The sequence below is a fragment of the Osmerus mordax genome, chromosome 15 (genome assembly GCF_038355195.1).
Source record: "Osmerus mordax isolate fOsmMor3 chromosome 15, fOsmMor3.pri, whole genome shotgun sequence".
NCBI lineage: Eukaryota > Metazoa > Chordata > Actinopteri > Osmeriformes > Osmeridae > Osmerus > Osmerus mordax.
The window spans coordinates 12,900,215-12,923,429 of record NC_090064.1 but is presented as its reverse complement, the minus strand read 5'-3'; the positions used below and the strand labels follow the sequence as shown (position 1 = coordinate 12,923,429).

The following is a 23,215-nucleotide window of genomic DNA, read 5'->3' as shown; positions in this document are numbered from 1 at the left end:
TGTGTGAGAGAGAGAGAGACTCTTAAGTGACAGTCTATGAGATAGCTGCAGCAGACGCAGCGATTAGCATGAAAGCTGAGATCGTTGCATGCTGATTGGTCAAGAGGGGGAGCAATGGGCCCGCCTCCTTCTCCACGCCCCCTCCACCGGCCCAGTCACGCACCGGGGGTGCACCTACAAAGGGAGTGTGTGTGTGTGTGTGTGAGAGAGAGGGAGAGAAGGAGAGGGAAATTAACAGGATTGAAAAGGGTGAAGCAGTAGATGGCCATTTGATGTTTTTCAAATGTAGCTGCTGCCCTCTAGTGGTGAAATATAGGCACGACTCTTACACTGCAGCCTCTCTTAGCCTCCAAAGAGGCTGTCTGTGTGCCTTTTGAGACAGGCACACACACTAGCATAAACACACATTGACATGATTCTGACTAAGACGATGTGAAACAAGGTGAAAGAGAGAACCTGCATATAAACACAGAAGATCCGGCTGGTTGTTCACACGATCACGCAGATATAATCACACATTCTCTCCTTCTCATTTCTCACACACACTCCCAGCTGGAGGTGTAAAGAATGCTGATTTGACGCGTGTGTTCACAGCGCTCTTGAAAGAGACGCACCACTGTCTCACTCAGATCACACACACACACATGCCTGTAAACAAACTGTTTACAGGCATGTAACTGTTCCTTTTCTCTCTCCTTCTCTCTCTTTACCTCTCAGTCCTTCCATTTACCCGCCTCACCAATCATCTTCCTGTTCACCCATCTCCCTCCTTCTCTCCTTCCTCCCCTCCCTCCCTATCGTCCTTCAGAAGTCTCCGTTATGACACCAGGCCAGCTGTTATTCTGGCTTTGATATCTGGGGGAAACATCTGCCCTCTAGCCAGCTGAACACTGGGTGGTGTGTGTGTCTGTGGGTGCCTGTGTTTGTCTGTCTGTATGTGTGGGTGTTTGTCTGTATGTATGTGTGTGTGTGTGTGTGCGTGCAAATATTCCTCACTGCAGCACTAAGTCTTTGCTGGGGGCAAGGGGTACTGATAGGAGGAGAAGGAGGTGGTGGGGAGATTAGAGGAGGAGGAGATGGAGCGAGGAGGAGATGGTGGGGAGGAAAGAGGAGGAGGAGGAGGAGAGGAGGGGGAGTACTGTATGTAAAAGGTATTGAATATTTGAAGTAATTATGGGAGAGAGAGAAAGATTAAGGGAAGACTAGATTGGACCAGCTACAGTTAATTGTTCGAGGAGTTTGAAAGACTTTGTAATGTCAGCAGCAGCCCTGTGTGTGTGTGTGTGTGTGTGTGTGTGTGTGTGTGTGTGTGTGTGTGTGTGTGTGTGTGTGTGTGTGTGTGTGTGTGTGTGTGTGTGTGTGTGTGTGTGTGTGTGTGTGTGTGTGTGTGTGTGTGTGTGTGTGTGTGTGTGTGTGTGTGTGTGTGTGTGTGTGTGTGTGTGTGTGTGTGTGTGTGTGTGTGAAAGAGAGGGAAAGAGAGGGAGGGAGAGGGAGGGAGAGAGAGGGAGAGAGAGGGAGAGAGAGACCATAGGGTGCATGGCATCTGAAGGTCAAGGACGTGCCAGTCTGCAGTTTCTCTCTGGGCACACAGGTGCCCATCCCCAGGGGTGCCATCCTCTAGGACACACACACATGCTTGTTCTCTCACATATTCACACACACACAAACTTAGTTCCCCTGCTGAGGTCAGGAAATAAGGTTATTTTGCTACAGAGGCAACTGAGGTCGTCCTGTATGCCAGAGACTGTGTGTATGTGTGTGCATGTGACAGAAATGGAGGGAAGGAAATTGTGTGTGTTTGTGTGAGAAATCGTTCTTCCCTTTTGGGTGGGCTACAGTTCAATATAGATTTTGTCTCTGTCATGCACACACACCCCAAACACCTGTCATAATGTCTTCACTAATATTAGACTTTTTAATAAATGTCATGAAATTAATGAATGTGTCAAACCTGTCATGGAAAAGTGCTTCGGCACTTTACTCCCCTTTGAAATTTCTGCCAAACCAACACTGCAGATTACAAATATGATGTCCTTATCAAAAACATTGAAGTATTTCCACTTCGCTGACACGATCGCCCTTTGCTGGCTAGCGCTGTGATAATGGCTAAATCGAATGAGAGATTTTTTGGCGGCCAAACTTTCAGTGCATCCCTGGTGTAAATATTCTGACCTGAAGCATAATGGTCTTTCCCAGAGGACAGAGACTCTCCACTCCACTAAATGTATGTGTCATCGGGGGTCAGATGGCTGAGCGGTTAAGGAGTCGGGCTATTAATCAGAAGGTTGTTGGTTCGATTCCTGGCCGGGCCTAATGAAGTTGTGTCCTTGGGCAAGGCACTTCACCCTACTTTCCTTGGGAGAATGTCCCTGTACTTACTGTAAGTCGCTCTGGATAAGAGCATCTGCTAAATGTAATGTGTATGTCGTTAACTAGTTCTATGTTTCTATATACAGTGTACGTTGACCTCTCTGTATCTCTTCCTCACACAGGTGTCCTTAGGAAAGATGTATGAAATTCAGAAGACCATAATAGAGAGAAACTGACACCAGCCAAACAGAAGGGAGGGATGAGAGGAAGTGGAGAAGTTGGAGGACTCACTCACACAGGATTTCTTTGTTTTGGTTCAAGGAATGTATAAAACAGGAAGCATCAGAGCCCTTCTAACCCTGCACAGTGTTCTGGGTACCTCCTATGTTCCATCATAAGCTTGCATGCAGCAGCCCTCGTGCTTCCTGCTTTTAGAAAGTCCTCGTTTTGAATCACTTTGTTGACAGTGCTGTGACGACATCATCCACTGATGTTAATGTACTTTTACCCCTCGTTACCTTGGTGCTGTGATTCATGATAATATATGACAATGACATGATAGTTGTGTCATTATCATAGTCATGGCCATCCTGTACATTGCTGTATGTGAGCGACATGATCAGCTTCAGCCTTGACCCTGTCCAGGATATATCTGCTTGACTGTACTGTATATATGGGTTGCTCTCGTTTGAGATGCTGTATAAATAAATGAAATATTAAATGAAATGCATGTTCCGAATATCAGCAACTCCTTTCATTTTTTTTTCCAATAGCTCAGAGTAGAGATTTTTACTTGTTCACACACACCACATGAAGACGCGAATGATGATGGCCTCTTGACCAGAGTTCCTGTGACCTGGGTTACAGGACCACGGGTTAGTGTGTTGTAAGGGGGTGAAGGTATGCCACAAGGCTGAGCATGCCCATAAATAGCCCCATGTGTTGGTTTAGGCAAGCGCAGACCCAATGACACCGGTGTAAAGATCACATTTGCTCAACACACACACACACTAACCTCCAAAGGTTGCTCAAACAGAAGAGAACGCACAAAAGCACAGTACACTTGGGGGTTTAGGCAACACTACACAGTTGCCTAAACCCCCGCCTGATGTAACAGTGATGGGCTGGTGTGTCTTCCTGTCTGGCGCTTCTCTCTCACAAACATGGTTGTGTGTTCGACAGAGAGCTAACCCCAAAGCATTGGAACAGGAAAACAGATTTGCCATCGTAGTAAATAAATAAATAAAACCTCAATAAAACAATAGCCTTGTTGTTTTGAGTGAGGAGAGATGAGGAGAAGCAAGGCACTGTGGGGATCGCAGGGCAGCATGATGATGGCTTGGTGGATTTCATTTTATGGTGGGTTTATATTTGGGAACACAGTCAGTGTAGAGAGTATCAGTAACTTACTAACAGTAAGCTAGAAACTCCAGGTGTTGGAAACATGGAGACAGAACATTCCATGACCAGAAATGCTGCCCTCCTTGCAGATCTGTCTGTGGAGAACTCAATTCTCTCAATAGCTCTCTCTTTTATCTCACTTTATGCTGTAGCTCTCTCACTGTTCCTCTTTCATCAACCCTCCCTCTTCCTCTTTTTTTCCCCATCGACAAACTAAACAGTTGTCATCAGGACTTTGGTCTGTGAGACTGCTCCAGGGCTCAGGAGGACAGGGCCATGTCTAGCTCATCACGTACCCTACACACTTCATCACATAACAAACATGTGCTTTGTCATTAAAAGGACACAATAGCGAGATCATTCTTCCTGTATTTCATGTTCATCGTGTATACATGTTGTGGGTGTAATACTTCTACTGGTACTGTAATATAAACACAGAAATATCTGTTAAACCACTTGGCCTACTTCCGACCAATCAGGCTGCCAGTAGGCAATTCATAATGCAAGCATACACACAGGGCTGCACACACACTCAATAACACGAATACAGGGGAAGGCACACATACACAGAGGCATGTTGTTCTGTTTCATTTTCCTCTGAGGCCAGTGAAGCCAAAAACACTATGTACAATAGTTACTGGTCAATTCCATCACATCACAGTCCTGAAGGAAACAGGAGGTTTGAGTCAAAGTTGACCACAGTGACTGCCCTAGTTTATCATTATGAATTACTCTGATATAGCCTCTGTCTGATAGGCCTTGGGATACAAGACCACTTTGATAAGAATATGACGAGGGTAGATGTCAACCAAAAACCAACAGATGACTTTAATAGTGAAGGGATAAAAAGATCGATCCATCCATGAGCTGGGTTGAGAAAGATGACTTTTACGCATGACTAGAGCGTTTTGTGTAGGCCTTTACGCACGGGCCTCAGGTGGCATGGAAGACCGCGCTGTCGTACGTTGGCATGCAGTTGTACTTTAACGTGTAGTTCTGACCGTCGTTGTTGTCCCAAAACTCGCCCTGGTCGTTCCTCAAGTAGACTGCAAAGTGAACCGAGGAACTTGGGTCGAGGAACGGGGGTGTGTACATCATGAAGGTAAAACGCTCACCGACCATCCCTGTTTCCTCCCCGGGTACTGCTATCGCCTGCGCGTCCACAAGGGAGAGCCAGTCGTTGAAAGTGTATCTCACCCCAACCTCCCTCTTTGAGGAACTGTGAGTATCGGTCCGAATGTGTCCACGGACATCAAACTGGGTGATGGTAATTTTCTCCAATGTGATGTGGCGCTGCAGTACGCTCGCCTCGAAATCCACCGCCTCCGCTGGCATCTTGAACGTAGCTACGAAACGGTCCATGGTCAGGGCGGATTTAAAGTTTGAGCATAGGTCCCCAAGCAACTCGCGCTCCTGCTGCGGGGGGAAACTCTGCAGCCTCGAGAGAACTTTGGAGGGGATCATTGGATCGTCTGCTGTGCTGAAGTGCTTCACGCTCGCCAGATTCAGACCCATTGAATCCGCAAATTTAACTCGTTTTCGACCGTTATTCGCGATATCCTCAAAAAGTGTGGCTTGGTCTGGATAGGCCGGCAGAGACTTCGCTCTTCTCCTGTCTTTCACGTAGAGTTCGCAAGCTTCCATTTCTGACAAATCTTCCAAATCCTCCCCATTCTCCGTCGGTTCTTCGCCGCTCACTGACAGCATGTTCCCCTCTGATGGTTGAACAGCCAGTTGGGTAGAATGCCGGACAGTTGACTCAGACATATTTGGGAGCGCGCCGTCGTTATCCACCTTATGAGCTTGGAAAGACGAACAAGGGACCCGGTTAGAACTTTTTTCTCACGAGACACGCCCACCTTGTAAACCAAACAATAAAAACAACCTGTACACAGCCATCTGTCATCATAATACGTCAGTGCCACGTGATGTAAGTTTACAAACAACTCTCATGCAGGCTTCATTATTACACGTTTATTATTAGATAATAAATCCATCAATCATTTTAGTGATCCATTCATCACAATTACACCTGTACCCAATGTTTGGTAGATAGATTATTCATAGTTTTTGCAATAATTGATCATTTCAATCACATTGGATATTTATGATAAGTAGACTAGCGACACTGTCAAATACAATATTAATGTATAGATAATTACATTTACTATTATCTCTTTTTTATCTGGTAAAGCTTGATCCACTTCAATTGGGAAATCTAAACAAATCCTCTTACATAATTGCACCGCAAGGCTACTGTGCTTCGACAGGTGCGTCACAAATGACACTGTCAATAAAGACCCTCTTGGCCGTGCATCTCACAGCCCACGAGATTGTGGTTAGTTGTTTGAGTTGTCAGCACTTTTGGCCGGAGCAGCTCTTGGTCATATTTGTGAACAACAGCAGATGTCCTCGAGTCTACGCAATGCTGTCCTTTATGTCGTCACCACCGCTCTTTCCAATAAGCGTCAACTTGACTTTGTGTCTCTGTGTCAATGATGTAACGTAAAGACCTACGTATGAAAGGCCAGCACATTACTAGATTATGCTAGATAGTTGCTTGAGTTTATTAAGGTTTGCATTATCGTTATGTCAAGAAAAATATGTGATATGCTCGCAGACACATATGAAACGCATTCAGTTTTGAAAGGTTTAAAAAATATTTACAAAAATATGACTCTTGCTTAGAGACTTGTTGCTCTTGTGGTTAGTGGTAACTGATTAAAATTTTTGGTTCTCGCTGTGATATATTGTTTTATTACTGTTGCTTGCTTTTTCCCACAGGTACACTTGCACTTATAGCTGTTCATGTTGTTTGGTTGTGACTTGTTTAACTACATGCTCTTATGGTTCTTCCCTTTGGCTCTTACTTTGGTTGTTCACAATGTGTGCTTCATGTTTTGGCTACTCGCGATGTTTTTTGGCTATCTTGTTGTTATGATCAGTGACCTATGCACTTTGTAAAGCTCTCTCTTGGAAGTCGCTTTGGATAAAAGCGTCTGCTAAATGAATAAATGTAAATGTAAATATATTTAGAAAAAAAACTTTTGAAAAGGTTGAAAAAATAATTTAGAAAAAAACTTTTGAAAAATAATTTCGAATAAAGGGTTAAAAAAAAGGTTCGAAAGTTTAAAGAAATAATTTCGAAAAAACTTTTGAAAAAATACGTTTTGAAAGGTTGATAAAATGTGTGAACGTTTCATATGTGAATGTGTTATGTGTTTATTTCATAAACGGCCCCTCATAATAATAGTCAACCTGTCCACCAGATGGAGCTCTCGAAGTCTTCATTCACAGCACAAGGCACTAGGTTTATCTCATGGTAATTTCATATCGCCAAATGTATATTATATTCTCAAAGACCAAAACACTTTTCTGTACTTGAGTTTAACTCAAGAAAACGTTAAATAAATGACAGTACACCAAACTAAACTTGCATTTCATAAATCACTTTATTGTAAAAACAAATCTGTAAAATTTCTGTACACCCATGTCTCTTACAGGGGATGATTAGCAGCTTTGAGCAGGTGAATCCATAACACGTTTCATTTAAACCCAACATGCTGTACAGTATTTGTCAGGGGCGATTACTTTAGGGGCCTGAGTAGAGTTGGTCAATTCAGTAAGCCTACTTAGCTTGCAACTGTGAACGCTTCCTATGAAACATCCGCATCATTCACACACATAAATGTCATATGGAATATTTGAGTTAAATGAAGTACCCAGTAGTTACTGTCATTTCACTGTTTAGATTTTTGCTAAAGCATCTTGCTCTGGGATTTTTGCTGGTTATGAGAAATAAACAGCTTTTGCATGAATATGCCTTTTGGATGTTTTTTTTTGCATTTGATAAGATATAATGTATTCATGTATCACTTATCACCAAAGTGATACAGTATAGTGGGTTTTAACCAGCAATATGTTGTTCTGCAGTCAAGTGCTCTAACCACTAAGCTATACCCCCTTCATTTTAGTTTTATAATAATGATAATATATTTCATTTACAAAATATTAGTATTTATTTGTTTACTGTAAAATATAAATCTACTTCAACAGGACAACATAAACAAGAGCCTTCATTAACGATAGCACAATGCTGCATAATTGGAGGATTAGCATACATTTTATTTCTGGGTACTATAGATTTGCCTGCAGGCTGGATAACCTACAGTCCTAAAGAAAGTGGTGACCTCACAACCAGGGGTCCTCCATCTTGGACGCTATGGAGAAAAGAAAACTAGGGTCTTAGTTAATCCTATTTCCTAGCCTCTAGTTCTTGCTCATAGAAACTGGTGCTCATGGAGCAGAGAAAGATGGAAAGCCACTTCTAACTTTCTAGGAGGCACGTAGAAATGTTGCCTTTATCTACACAATTATTTCAGATCAACCGAGACAGTACAAAGTTGTTTGTGATTGGCCCCTAGTCCTGGTCTTACAAGACGTACAGAGAGTGAATGCCTCTATTCAAGCCCAGCACCAACACCAGAACCAACAACTCAGGTGAGTGAGTGGTTTGATAAGTGACTGGGGTCAGAGCTGCAGTTAATGCTGGGCTGGAACCCAAATCCACACCTCGTCCGGGCTTCCTAATTGGCCAATGTACCTGTCCGTCTGCACATCTATGAGTTTGATTGACATGTGCTGTGATGATGGCGTTGAATAACAATGTCACTGTTCCTTTTCCATGTACATGTGGTACAACACTGTGACAATGGCTGCAACCAGACCAGGGAGGACCCAGTTGCTCCACCAACTGGTGGGAAGGGGAACAATAAATCAGATATCAGTGTTCTCTAATCTCAATACGGATACATCAGATAAGGTGAGTCACTGTTTTAAAGACAGAGAGAAAATCTCTTGCAACGTTGATATTGCTAATGAAAACGACTTTGAAAGTGGTTTTAAAACAGGAAAGTTGTGAAAATAAATAGTTGCAGGAAACTTTAAGGTACCTTTGGGTTTCTTTAACTGTTGTCACTATTGAATCCTGGAATAGATGGACAACATAAATATCAACTATGTGAGTTGGTTTGTTAGTAATGAGCTGAACTATGTGACATTAAACTAACAGTTGTAATAAGTTAAATTTATGTTTGTCTGTTTTTTACTTACGGGTGGTTTGGCAATCTTTGGTCTGTCATCCTGTAACAAAAACAAATGTGAGAGAGAGGTATAGAGATGGGGGAGTGGGAGAGAGAGATGGGAGAGAGGGTTGAAGAGGATTGTGAAGGACAGAGAAGAAATATCAGGAGACTTGAGATGAAGCAGACTGGTGAAAAGGGGAGGGAGAGTGACGGAAGGTGGAGTGTAAGAAGGTGTTTAATAATGTATTCATGTTTATGCTACATTATATTTTATAATACGATATTTATTTCGCCTACCAGATGCTTTTATCCAAAGTGACGTTCAGTACAAGGGGTATTTGAACCTGTGACCTCTATATCCCCTTTACAGTAAGAGCGGACCGTCAATGTTTTGAGTTTGAGACCTTATATACCTTTTATATGAGACACAGTTTAAAAGGGGGCAGAGAGAGGAGGGAGAGGGAGGAAGAAAAGAGAACTAGAGTGGGAGACAGAAGGAAGAAAGAAAATTGGATAAAGAGAAAGAGGTGTGTGTATCCCAGTTTGAAGTGTCTTACAGGATGCAGTTCCCCAATGACCATGCTGGCAGCCATTTCCCTGGCATCAGACGAGTGTCCCACGTCCTCGAAGCTCTCCGTGGCATCCCCGCCCCCTTGCTCCCGCAACACCTCTTCGCCACCTGGGTGCTGCAAGGCATGGTGGGGTAATAACACAAATATGGAATCTGGGGTTTCTTCGGCCTAAGTTCTGAGGTGTGTTGTTTGTACTGTGTTGTAATGGTATGATTTATATGTCTTGTTGGACTATATTTTCCAATATATTTGTTAGAACGTTTTGAATATATGTTTAAATCAATACAATTAATCATCATACTGTTGCTTACTATCCTGTCGAATCTCTTTATCTAGTCTCAAACTCCAGGATTTCCACAGTTTGTGTTGGTACATGTGAAATTTAGTATGTCAGGGGCCAGCTTACTTTGGTCAGATAAAATGCTTTGGGTCAAGGATTGCCAAATATACCTCTTGCTTACCCATGTGAATTAATCATTGCCATAAAATCTGAGTTGGGATTGGAGTAGAGGTGAGGGTGTTGGTAACTGTCCTAGTTAACGAAAGTCTGGAGAAAAGTACCCTAAATGAACGTCACGTCTAGTTTAGTGGGGGGAAAAGTTTTGTAGCTTTGTGTAGGTCAGATGTGTTTGGGGATGAACTCTAGCACTGAGAGGGGGGAAATTAGCCATTCGAATTCGAATCCGTAACATTAAAGTAGGCTACAACTTAACAGGCATGACGCGAAGCCCAGTCAAATTGTTCTCTGATGTTCCAATCGAAGTTGGTAGAGTCTAAACTTAAACGTTTTTTTTTTCTTTCAAACCAATAAAGCACCTCCCCCCTTCTTAGTTAGGCTACTAATTTTGAACTTTACCAGGAGGTCAACGTTTGTGAACCGCATATTTCTACATTTGGCCTACAACTCACTTATGTAGCTTTCTCATAGGTTACTTCGTGGCAAAAAAAAAATCTATGTTTTGACCTCTTTCTTGTTTCTTTAACAAACATTCACGACATGGCAATAAAAGGGATTATCGCCTATGTTTTGTTTACTTCATATTTAAGCTTAGCCTAAACCACCTGACTGAAATCATGAAGTGTTTGTCGTGCAAGTTGTCTCACCTCTTCCAGAAATTTTGTCACATCATAGATATTGTGGTGTATGATTATCCATGTACACTTGAACGTATTTCTCTCCTCGATTTCTGACAGCCGATAGTATTTGACAGGATGACCATTCTCGGCTGTTTCCTCCATCCAGGTAGCCTATACTGTTGCCTACCTTTTAATGTACGGCACCAACGAATGTTTGAAGCGATCAGCGAAATGATCCGCGTCACGAATATCTCGATGTAGTTATATAGAAATTTCGCTGCAACATTTAACCTAGATTGTGAAGGAGGAACCAAGTTACAACTGCAGCGCCCAGCACGATTTAGGAACCTCCCATTGTCCTTCCCAGAACACAAGAGATTGCAATAACTTTTCTATGGAGATTCGTATTGGTGGACTGGCGTGCCAGTCTTTTCATCGCTAGGCGGAGGCTGGGCAACTACTAGGATAAAGTTCATTACAGTTCATCTGATTGAAAAAAAGAAGCTGTTTCTCACGCGATGACGTGTGGCATATTATCAATGCAATGTAAAACCTAAAATGTGGCCAGATTCTCTTTTTTAATCTGCTACATTACATTTTTACGTTATGTGTAACGTTAAATGCGGTCGTTTACTGGTATCATACCAAGAGTTTATCAAAATACACCGCTGACAACAATTCATTATGTGACACGTGCGAGTTACAGTCACCGATGCCTACCAAAGTTTGGCGGGAAGAGATTATAAAATGTTTGAGTTTGATCTGACATCAGTAACGTGTGGCACTGGCCAGTGGCTAGTTTGTATTTTGAAATCATTGTAGTAAGGTAATAACAATAGTCTACTTCGGGCAACTTTTACCAAATACGTAGGCCTATGTATTGAACTGTGGCCTGCAACTTGTCATTTAAGACGCAAATTTCAGCTGTCGCGAATAAAAAAACGTTTCCCTGGAAAGTACGCCTAGCCTAGCTATTTGTGCCGGGTGAGTGCATGCTAATTAGCACCACTGTTCGTAATAAATCAATTTGATACCAAGAAAACTACACTCAGTGGACGACGGCTTAGACTAGATGTTAATTCTTGTTTTTCTGTTTTTTATTTAACTGTCCTTACGTAAAGAGATGAGTGTTGGCAAGGAACAGGCGCTGTTCTTTGTCAGTCTGCCTGACCTGAGGAAGCTGTGCAGCGTGATTTTGACTGTGCCGGTGGAGGATGTTGAGGAGCTGAGGAACACACAGGTGAAGACCTGCAGGTTAGACAACCTGAATCTAACTTCTCTTATCTCCCACTTTCGCTCTATATCTCTCTCTATCCCATCATGACTGCTCATATGCATTCGAATAATGGCATTATTGAAATGATTATTTTATAAAGATAATCTTGTCTGTTTTCTAGAGAGCTGCTGTTGCTGTACTCTGAGATCTTGGCGTCTCCTGTGTTGGATTGTTATGGAGAGATCCTAGTTGTTATGGCGGTGAGCAGCTACTAGAAAACTATACTATGGTGTCTAATCAAACCTGACCAACATAATTAGCTTTAGGTGTTGAAGTGTGGGACTGAGGGGGGTGGTGGTGGTGGGATTGCAATCTCTTTATGGGGCCCAAACGTTTTGGCGGCACCCCTGATACTATTCTGTCAATCGCTCAGCCAGCGAGCCAGCCAGCGTTGTGGCAAGGGCCTGATGTAACACTTCTGCTATTGCGTGACAATCAGATTGTAAACGTTTAGTTGCGTGTGTGTGGAGTTATGTGCATGTCTACACATCCTTACCAGAGGCATGCTTCCTGTGAGTCCAAATTATCGGTCTGCATTCCAAGCATACTCTGGTGACTGAAGCCAAAGCTCTACTCAAGCACATACACGAGGGCTAGATAATGATCAGCTGTCTATTATTAGCGTCATACTGTGCTTTTTCCTTAAATTTGTGTCTTCTCATATCACATTCACATTATTAGTATTTATAATCTCCCATCTTTACCTTTCAGATCAGCTTCTATAAGAGAGAAGTTCTCCAAACTTACGTTCAGAGACACAATCTACAGGTGAGTTAGGCTAGTTAACTGCTTTGCACATTGCACAATAGTCTTAAACTTTAAACTGGGAATTCTTTCCACATCCTGTATAACTTTTCATTTTAAGTCGGTCATTCCCAACCTTTACCACTTCGCGGCCTACTTGCATAGCTCAAATATAATTGTGCGCGTAATCCTAACCCATTGTCCACAGTATTTAAAATGTATTTGTGTGTGAGTGTCTAGATGGGCCTTCCTCAGAGGGTTCACCCATCCATCCTCCAGGTTGGGCTGTCTTACTCCCTCCCTGCCAGACTGGCTCCTGACTGGAACAAGGCAGGGCAGTACCTCCTGGCCGGTAGGTCTACCGGGACGGTTGTAGACTAGAGCACAAATCACTGGGGATTGAGGATGGGAGAAAGAGAGGAAGAGATGGATAGAGGAAAGGAAGGAATGAGGGAGGGACTAAGAGAATGAACAACTGGGTCAGTGAGTTAGTGTGCCTTTGGTATAGCTGTCGACCTATAGAATCCGTCCTCTCCAAATTGTCTAGGTGAAAGACTGACAAAACTGATTTGTTTTAGTGGTTTCAAAGGTCTCTCTCCCTCTCTCTCTCTCTCTCTCTCTCTCTGACTCTATCTTGCTCTCTGTGTAATGATAGTGTGTGCGTGTGTGTGTGTGTGTTGGTTTGTGATCAGAGTGACTGTGCAGATGTGTGTGTCATGCCTCACCTTCACCTTGGCCCCAGTAGATATCACCATGTTGTTGAGTTGTTTAAGCTCCCACATCTCTCTCAAACAGCTTGTTCCTATTTTCTTTTGTCATTTTATTCCACTATTTCTTCATTACACTTCAGCTTCAGCAAAAAAACACTAGATTTCTAGTAGATGTATTAAGACACTCGTTTGGAAAAAAACATGCTTTTTAATATTTTATTTCAAAGGTAAGATATTATAGTGTTGCAGAATAAGCATCCACCCTGGATAAACACACAGCAGTTCAACCTTGTCATGTCAGTCCAGTTGTTGTAGCCTTCACTAACAGGAGCAAGGTTAACTGGGACGTCTCTAAATAAAGAGATATTACGCTCAAAAACACAGTGTGTCCAATGCATCCAGAGCTTAGCAGGTCTGAGGTGGGAGTCCTGTGTCAATGTGAGGCAGTACTGGACTTCAGCTGACACTCAGGGGGATTCATAGCTGTATATAAACACACACGTCCTCCAACAGTTTTATTTCACTGCGTGTTCAGATGGCTGAGTGGTTAGGGAATCGGGATAGTAATCAGAAGGTTGCTAGTTCAATTCCCGGCTATGCCAACCAAATGATGTTGTGTCCTTGGGCAAGGCACTTCACCCTACTTGCTTCGGGGGGAATGTCCCTGTACTTACTGTAAGTCGCTCTGGATAAGAGCGTCTGCTAAATGACTAAATGTAAATGTGTTCATCTCTAAAGGTAGAAAGGCCTCACTGTACTTGGGGGTTGGAGGTTGTTTAATGCTGGGAGTACACACAGACACACACACACACACTTTCAGTTGTTTTCTTTTCCTACTGTAACTTCCTGCTCTAAAACTCACATGCACCAAGTTATGTTGCAATATGTCCACTGTGTGGTGCAATACTCATTGTACACACATCTCTTCTCTGGACTCTAGGAAGGGATTTCCTGTCTGAGTCTGGGAAGCTCAATGCCATTGGTAGGTATGTGTGTGTATATATCTGTATCTGTTAGTGTTTGTGTGCAAAAGATCTACCAAGATACAAACCAGGGCTTTCCTCTTCACACAAGGGAAAAACACACACAATTATGCACACACACAGTAATGTCCTGTACTACACAGTAATGTCGTCCTGTACTGTAGCCTTTGCACGTATTTCCCTGTCCAGTGATGGAGCTTAACACCAACGAGAGCCAGCTGTGTGTCAGTGTGGAAGCCAACACTGTCAGACTCCCCCCAGCCAGAGTAAGCACCACACCCACCACACCACACCAACACACCACACCATACCACCACACCCAACACACCACACCATACCACCACACCCACCATACCACCACACACACCACACACACCATACCACCACACACACCATACCACCACACACACCATACCACCACACCAACACACCACACCATACCACACCCTCCACACCACCACACCACTCACACATTTACACACACGTTTTGACTGTTCCTCTGTTGTTTCCAGCTAGAAGACTTTGATCTTCCTCCTCTTGTCTTGAGGAACTTCTTGTCCCAGCCCGACTCTGTGGTTCAAACCCCTAACAACTGGTGCTACATCTTACCCAGGTCGGTGTAGCAGAGGTGGTTAGGGTACTGCAGCTATCCAAGGAATAGCTTCAGAAGCCACTAATGGTTATAGTAACTCTTTCTGCACTGTGTTCAATGCAGTTATTAGTGTTTGTGTGTGTGTGCTAGCATGAAGAAAGGACAGATAGTGAGAATCAGTCGTCAGCTGCCAAGCGACTGCCCCTTCCAGAGCTACGCTGACCTCCACAACCACTGGAGCAGTCTGGTGGGTTTCAACACACACACACTCTCTCTCTGTTGTGCTCTGTCAGTCAGAGTCAGTCAGTCAGAGTCTGAGTCAGTGTGTTGCTGTCAGTCAGAGTCAGTCAGAGTCTGAGTCAGTGTGTTGCTGTCAGTCAGAGTCTGAGTCAGTGTGTTGCTGTGTTTTCCAGTATGGCTACCGTCTTCCCCAGCTTCCTGAGCAGGACGTTGTGTACTGCAGCGTTTACTTCAAACTGGTGGGACAAAGGCTCTTCACGTATCCACCTTCGCTGCAGTCCTCGACGGAGATGAATGAATACATTATTTAGATCATCGTCTCCATCTTCTTACCTGCTCCCCTCCGCTGAGCTGAGGAGAAGAGTTCAAACATTTAAAAGAACATTTTTCCACTATCTCTTGAGTCTCCTTAACTGCCCTCCTTACCCACAGCTACCCCCTGAGCTGCATCAGAAGTGGGCCGGTGCAGCGCTGTCCCAGGACCGACCTGCAGAGGGCGCTAGGCACCTTCTCCTCAGATCTAAGGGACAAGCTGCACAGCGTTTGTGGCTTTTCTGCTCGCATGACCAGCAAGCCCTGCTACCACACCAACACTCTGCTCAGCACGGCCTCTGCACAGGTACACACACACACACAAATGGGTACACACATTCACAAAGCATCTACTGTTCTGTTCGACTTACTTAGAAGTTCATTTTTTACATCTTTGCTGCTTGCCAGTCGACACAGCCATTAAAACCCTACATAAAAGCCAGTACAGCACTGGGGTGTCTCACTGTAGCCAGTGTGAGGGGATAAGAGTGAAAACAAGACAGTGAGAGGGAGAATAAGAGGAGAAAGAGATGGAGGGAAAGACAAGATAGATGGACAGACAGACTGTTAGCTAGCTAGCTAGGGAAAGATAATTCTGCTCCCATCTCTGGTGATTTATTTGTTTAATCTGGGTGGACCGTTCGAGCAGGAAGGGGGACTGGGGGGGGCTCTGGGATAGGAAGTGAGTGTGTGATAAAGAGAGAGGCAGGAACATACACTGTGTGAGCAAGATAAATAGTAAGAAAGAGAGGAGGGGGTTCTTACTCTCCCTACTTGGTGAGGTCATACATGGACTGTAGCCTTCAAGCTCACACACAGACACACACACACACACACTGGGGGCCTGAATCCAGCAGAAGCTGGCTGCTCTCTGTTACAGACTGTTACTACAGTCTGATGAACGATCTGGGAGCTGATTGGAGAGGCTCTTAGTCTCTGATGAGCTGACGCAGATATTACTGATAGGGCTGAGAGAGAAACGCACCCACTAACACAAAGACTTGCCAAATATAATGCAGTTTATTGAGCAGAAAGACGTGCACAGGCTTGCATGAAGATGAATGTTGATATTTTGGAGGTGATGAAAGTCCTGTGGGGTTTGGTTGAGGTGATTAGCGTTAATGTGTTCAAGTGTTGTGGGAGAATCCTTCATGTCACTCACAGTAAAGTCTAAACTCTAGACTCTATCTCAAACTCTTTCGCTCCTCTAACCCCCCCCCCCCCCAACCTATGTCTCCAGGTGTCTAGTGGTAAACCAGTCAACTTGACCACCAAGTCAACCAGCCGCCCCGTCCTGACCCAGCTCCCTGCTGCCCAATCTGTGAAGCCCTCCTTCGGGTCTCGGCCTCCGGCCAGGTGTAGTACTGGAGGTCAGAACTTGGACCAGGGAGATGCCAGCCAGACCAGAGTCCTGGAGGACCACTCCGCTGGACCAAGGACACAAACACACCAAACCCAGGTCTGGGCTTCCTCCTCCTCTTCTCTCTACCCCTCCTCTGCTCACCCCTGCTCCAGCAGACCCCCCCAGGAAGCGGGGGCTAGAATAGTGCCCATCTTTAAGAACAAGTCGCTGACCAGACATGTCAACGTCACTCAGCTGCTGGCTGAGAAAAAACAACACCAACATGTTGGAGGACCAACTCCGGGCCACAAGAGACCAGCTCCTTCCTGGTCCTCCTCTTCCACCTCCTCCCACAAGAGACCAGCTCCTTCCTGGTCCTCCTCTTCCTCCTCCTCACAGCTTCTGTCAACATCCACCCCTCGCTTCACCCCTCGTCCCCAGCTGGGTGAGGGCTCTCCACACCCCACCCAAGGGGCCCCATCCAGCCAGGGTGCTCCCCCAGGCAGGGTGTATGTGTCTGGGGCTGGAGAAGCCCAGATCCCTCCTCAACCTCCACCTGCAGCACTGGGACCTGCTGATATCCCAAGCAACAGAGGGGTAAGGATAACTTTTGGGATGGAACAATCCCGTCCAACATGTACACACACATGTAGATACAAACACACATACTCAAGGTGGGGGTTAGGCCCATTGTGTTATCTTAAAGTGTGATATCTCATATTTCAGGGGTACTGGTTTGAGTCGAAGCCTAAGAACGCCAAGCCCTCAGTCCAGGATGTGGACGTGGAGACGTATGCTAGGAGCAACCAGGTACGAGGGAGGGAGGGAAACAGAAAGTAACAGCGAAAATGGAGACGTTAGAAAGCCAGTTCTGTCTGACTGCTTGTTTTAACTAGTTATATCTCTCTCTCTCTCTCTCTCTCTCTCTCTCTCTCTCTCTCTCTCTCTCTCTCTCTCTCTCTCTCTCTCTCTCTCTCTCTCTCTCTCTCTCTCTAGCTGTCGAAGGTCAACACAGCTACTCTGCAGGCTTGGTTGAGGGAAAGGGGCGTGACTGTGCGATCCAAGGACAGGAAGGATGAGCTGGTGTCAAAGGTTATGGGCATCCTGAGTGAAGCCTAATTCATGTTGGTGGTTGTTTTACTCCAACTTCTTTGTCACAGTTTGCTTTATTTGCTTGTTACTTATATGTCATCACCTACTTATTTAAACAATGAAAAATTGATAAAGGGGGATTATTATCTGGTGGCCACATCTTGTTATTTAGTTGTTGTGTGTGTGTGTGTGTGGGGGGGGCATTCTTTAGTCCTGTCTGTCTCCAACTATCACACAGTACTGAGACAAACTTTAAAATATTCCCTTTTTAACTTTCATCACAACTCCCCAAATCTCTCATGCCTCCTCTCTCTCTCTCTCTCTCTCTCTCTCTCTCTCTCTCTCTCTCTCTCTCTCTCTCTCTCTCTCTCTCTCTCTCTCTCTCTCTCTCTCTCTCTCTCTCTCTCTCTCTCTCTCTCTCTCATATCAACAGCCTCTAAGTCTTTCAAGGGGGCCATCCTTACTGTACAGCAGCCCCTCTCATGATTTATTCATCCAGTAGTTTTAATGGCCTCTCCAGATAGAAGGAACTGTGGTGTTCAGACATGGGTCACTGGAGGTTAGGATCAGCCTGCTTTCCTCCTGGTTTCACTGGTGGTGCTGTTGGTGTGGAGGAACGGCAGGGTTGGGGAGAAGCGAGGGCCGTTCTCTCAAACATCAAAGACGGTAATAGGAAACAGACCCTGCTTGTTTCCCTCTCGGTTCTACCTTCTTCTCTAAGCTGTTTCATTCTGGAAGTTAACTGTTAATTGGGTGTGCTTTGCCTACGGCAAGGGCACAACCTTTGTTCTCTCACATATATATTATTATTTTTATTATTCTTTTTGCCCCCCTAAAACTCAGTCAATATTTGGCCTACATAGACCTGTGGTTTCAAACCAGTGTTGCTCACTGCAACGCTGTAGCCTACGCGGGACACTACAAAAACATCTACACAGCTGTAGGAAGTCAAACGGCGACAGAACATGTTCGGCACTCCCCTTACTTAAATCAAAAATCTATCTAACTACTAACCTTAACTTCATTGCCACAGCCTAAACTTTGTCAATCTGTTCATGAAAATAATTAATTTCAGCCTAAACCGTACAACGGAACGTTAAATCAAATTCAACCAACGCAATCGCTACCAAGACAACACAGCAGTAGTCTAGTACTGTACCGTAGTACTACAATTTACCGGGGCAGCTTCTCCACACAGGGCTATATCGCACTTGCCGTTGTTACTGACAATGATCGCTACCAGTGAGCTTTTTATGAAAGCGATTTTCCACTAAATAAATGTCAAGCTTATTTACGTTTTTGGGGGCATATTTTCAGTTAGCAGATGGTACTGTTTGAATCGCGATTCCATCTTCTACTGCCGGTAACGTCGTACAATAATCTTCAAAGGGGGTTCTTTATTCATGAATGAATGCAATATGAGTAGGCTAAATTCCTTAAAATATCACGAGAAGGGAAAAACTTAAAAGGACGTTTAAGTCATGGAGATTAGGTCAATTTTAACACCGGTCTGCCAACTTTATTCGTTTTGATTCAACGATGAGGCTGCCTCTTGCAGGTGAAATTAGAAGACATCTATTTCATTCTACACTTCACTCGTATTTTCAGTTGTAAATGAGCAGCAAAAAAAAAATGCTTTTAAATCTATGTAATCTTTATAAATAATAAGTATGCATTTTTATATAAAATATACAGAAATATCAGTTGTAAAAATGTCATTCAAAAACGGACCCCTGTGCAACCGACGCAAGCAAGCACACCCTACAATTTCCCCAGAAATTGTACCCTCTCTAGTTGTTAGTGCTGTGCGTATGTGAGTATGCTCTGAGTGTATCTGTAACACTGAGAAAGAGTTCTCTCAGGAGACTCTGTGGCATCAAGTTCGGTCTCCTGTCAGTCGGCAGACGGCTTGACACAGAAACACATCTGCAGGTGTGTGAGATGACACCACAGCTTGAGGTGTGTGTGTGTCTGTGTGTGTGTGTCTGGGGTCAGAGCATGACTCGGCACGCTTGTGAGCTCAGCTGGAGGAATGTTCTGCTCTCTCAGCCCTGGGGGTGCAGCCTTGTTACTTTTGAACCCCTAAAATATACACACACAAACACCTATAATGATACCAGTCACCTCTGTAGTCTAATGCATGGGTTCATGGCTAGTCAAGGCTCATCACTGTCTCATCATGGTGGGTGGGGGGGGTGTTTGTGTGTGTGTGTGTGTGTGTGTGTGTGTGTGTGAGAGCCCTTTGATCCTTTTGCTCAGGCAAAGCACTCATTAGTGTCAGTCAGAAAGTTCAGAATATACTGTGGAACTGTCAATTCACCATTTCACCTACAAATAACACAACATCGTCTGATATTTTCCTGTGTTTCTGTCTGGGAGGTATTGGGGCCGTTGTTTTGTGTGTGTGTGTCTGGATTTTCATCTAGACGTTTCATGTGTTTGAAAAGCAGCAAAGCAGAGACAGAGTGGAGAGTAGGAAGAGAGAGAGGCCTGGCCAGGGCCCCATATTAAGGGGTGCAGTGTAGTGGAACAGTCTAGGGTCAGGTTATAAAGAATCCCACTCCTACGTGTGTGTTTGTGTAAATAGTGTAGCTGAGAACTGTACTTGGTTCCACATGAGAATCATATTCTGTGTGTAGTCATGGCAGTGTATTATGTACATTATAATCCCGTTTCTTGAGTTTTAGCTGGAAAGTCAATTATTTGTATTATCTTGTCCTCTTTCTTTCTCTCACTCTCTTTCTGCCCCCCCCCCACCACCCACACTTGTTATCCCTTGTTTGTCTTGTATTCACACACATCAAACATGCACCATTGGAGAGTAGTTCTTAAAGATGCTTCCTTAAAGACCAGCGGAATGGAAAACACACAGTCTAAATATTCTCTGTTTTTGTTTGCTTTGGGGCCGTGGTTATTGAAAGACAAATATTTGTTAAAGGAACATCCAGCTTACCAGACGGAGCTTGAGATCACTAGAGAATTCCTTGGTGCTCAGAGCATGTACACTTCTAAATTCAGGACACACAGTATGCCTACTACATCTTAACAACTACTTATCAAAGAAACATATTCCAGTACATTTGCCTTTTTCTTGTATAGCCACATCTTCAGTAACATGGAGTGAGATGGTGAAAGAGACATTCTGGTTACTGGCTTACTCCAGGAACAGTGCAGATGGCAGTGATTTAAATATGTGGTGTGGTGGCCTGTGTGTGTCCAACAGAGTACATAAGATTAGAATTCCCAGTTGGTGACATCATGACCTCATGCTGGCCACTGGTTTGTGTCCAACTTGTCTGAACCCCCATATCCCTGCTCTGTGTGTGTGTGTATTCAGTATAATAGACATGCCTTGTCAGCAAGTGGTGATCTATGCTGGTATTACACCACACCTGTCTCTCACACCAAACACTTGATCTCTTTCAACTCCTCTCTCTCCGGTCTTTCTAAATCACACTTTCCTTTTTTTTTTATTATCCTGTTTTGAGTTGGCTGGTTGCTTAGCGAAACAGCTATTTCCCCCACTGTGGACTGACCTGGAATCTGGAGCAAGGATAGACACAGAAGTAGTCCTGGCCACCAGACAGAAACACTTTGGCCCAATCAGGACTCGAGCTCAGGCGACTGAGAGCCAATCACCTGCTGGCCTCTTGTCTGGTGACATTCTCGCTTCATCATCCGACGGGTTGTTGTGGAGACATGCCGTCTTCCACACCCGCTGTTTTTTTATTTTTCAAGGACAAACTCCCGTAGAAGAGATTAAGATCATCCTAATAGTTACATTGTGTGTTGGATGTTTACACAGGCAAGACAGGACAGGTGTGTGTGTGTGTGTGTGTGTGTTTGTATTTGTTACTGCAGCAGATTGATCAACTCCCTGTGGATTCTAGAATGTCAGCAGTGATTCTGGTGATCAAGGCAGATTCTGAGACTTCTGAGGTTATTGTATTGGGAAAGCTTTCAAAAGAGAGGCCCAGCTGGCTTTACAAGCAGTTCCCTATATGAGCTACCTTAACTTTATTAAGCTTTGTCCACAAGGAAAGTGTTTCTCATTTGGTGTATGTTTTATAAGCGCCTGCCTCTCAACCACAGAGCCAATAAAGGGGTGTATGATTTATTTAACTCCTCCGCACCTCTCCTCCACTGTTAATTCTTAGTATACCTCTGGAAACATAGCATTGGTAAAATGTCCAATTTTGTATATAATCATTACCATGTTGTGAGCACATCCATTAAATGTTGTTTACTAAAACCTTAATCCACTCATTTGCTTTAGAGAGTACCCCCTCTCTGTTCGGAGGAGGAAATAAATGTACTTAATGCTCCAGTGTCAGTTGGAAACAGACCCAGTGTATTTTCCCATGAAAACCTCCAGTCCTGTTCTCAGTCCCCTTGTTCAGGAACGCAACCTAATTCATCACCCTCCCTCAGCTCCCAACGACAGACGGGGGGGGACTAAGTGCTCTAAAAGGTCCAGTCCGGGGGAATGCTTTCCCCCTGATCGCCTTTCTCCAGCAAGACTTGAAAGAAGGAAGGGCAACGTCACCGTGACGATCACCTCCTAACCACGGCGGTTGTGGGGGTTATCAGATTGTAAATCTAGTTATCCTCAGTTGCCGTGGGCAGATTAATCTCACTCTGCAATCTCAGCCAGGCCTCCGGCCAGCACACTCATTATCGTCCAATCAGAAAGCCATTAAATACCATTCCCATCCAATCAGAAAGCAGGAGATAGTGAGACCTAGCCATAACCAGGAAGTTCCAACTGTAAGATGTCATTGTGTGGTTTCCATTCTTCACACTGAAGGGGCCTGTGTGTTGAGTCTGCTTCAATGGTAACTTTAGAGCATTCACTGTGAGGAGAAGCACCTGTCCAGGCTTCAGCTCGCCTGTGTGTGTCTGTGACCAGGAATTGAACCTCAGTCACGAAGTAACTGAACAGGTGTTGGGGAACATGTCACAATAATGTACGAGTTTGATGTGTATGAAATTGGCTTGCATGGTCCCTGGGAACACTTGGGAGGAGAAACACCTGTCCAGCCGAAAGTGTTGTGGAGAATGTTCGTCACAGGTGTTCATCCACAGGTCTCCTCTCGGGAGGAGCAAATGTTTTGTAAGTTAATATTTACAGCTTTATGTAACGCTTAAGCAGTGGGATCCCCTATCTAAGCCCCTATCTCTCTTTCCTACTCTCTGGAATATTCAGAAGAGTAATTCAGAGTCAGGTTGATTAATTAGAAGCCCAGGGCCTTGGTCTCCTTACTTATTCTCTCTCATCATCAGCCAGGGATCATGTGAAGGAGCAGATGAATTTGTCTTTGAGACAGCTCATTTTGCTTATTGGGATGAATTACCCTTTGCGTCCATGCACTCTTCCTAATGATGAACTGTGTCTTGATAAGAAACCACTTTGTTGATTGAAAACGGCGAGCATCACTGCTACTTGTTTGTGTCGAATGTGTACCGTAGGGAAGGCTTGG

General features: G+C 44.3%; 4 protein-coding genes across 5 annotated transcripts in view; 1 reads left to right on the top strand and 3 right to left on the bottom strand.

Annotated features, from left to right (window-relative positions):
* The window catches only part of fars2 (phenylalanyl-tRNA synthetase 2, mitochondrial), a 74,536-nt gene that overhangs the window by 32,187 nt on the left and 19,134 nt on the right, over positions 1 to 23,215 (bottom strand). The window lies entirely within an intron of this gene.
* Positions 2,183 to 17,762, top strand: LOC136957936 (uncharacterized protein C18orf63-like). The gene is made up of 15 exons (XM_067252157.1): positions 2,183 to 2,240; positions 2,400 to 2,435; positions 11,566 to 11,698; positions 11,842 to 11,920; positions 12,432 to 12,488; positions 12,705 to 12,816; positions 14,115 to 14,156; positions 14,347 to 14,423; positions 14,670 to 14,770; positions 14,900 to 14,996; positions 15,163 to 15,248; positions 15,422 to 15,608; positions 16,542 to 17,240; positions 17,370 to 17,453; positions 17,640 to 17,762. The coding sequence occupies exons 1-15, from the start codon at positions 2,183 to 2,185 to the stop codon at positions 17,760 to 17,762; spliced, it is 1,971 nt and encodes a 656-aa protein (XP_067108258.1).
* ppp1r3g (protein phosphatase 1 regulatory subunit 3G) lies at positions 4,090 to 5,478 on the bottom strand. Its single transcript, XM_067252074.1, has one exon. It carries the CDS (start codon positions 5,476 to 5,478, stop codon positions 4,645 to 4,647), a length of 834 nt encoding a protein of 277 aa, XP_067108175.1. The 3' UTR covers positions 4,090 to 4,644.
* Positions 7,140 to 10,722, bottom strand: cyb5a (cytochrome b5 type A (microsomal)). 2 transcript variants are annotated; one of them, XR_010878316.1, is made up of 6 exons: positions 10,472 to 10,722; positions 9,353 to 9,481; positions 8,824 to 8,853; positions 8,664 to 8,698; positions 8,315 to 8,464; positions 7,140 to 7,931 (listed from the first exon to the last, which is right to left on the bottom strand). XR_010878316.1 is itself a non-coding variant. In XM_067251631.1 (5 exons), the coding sequence occupies exons 1-5, from the start codon at positions 10,604 to 10,606 to the stop codon at positions 8,380 to 8,382; spliced, it is 414 nt and encodes a 137-aa protein (XP_067107732.1). In that variant the 5' UTR covers positions 10,607 to 10,722; the 3' UTR covers positions 8,014 to 8,379. The 2 variants fall into 2 exon arrangements, 1 of the variants encoding a protein (XP_067107732.1); XM_067251631.1 differs by lacking the exon at positions 7,140 to 7,931 and having other exon boundaries at positions 8,014 to 8,464.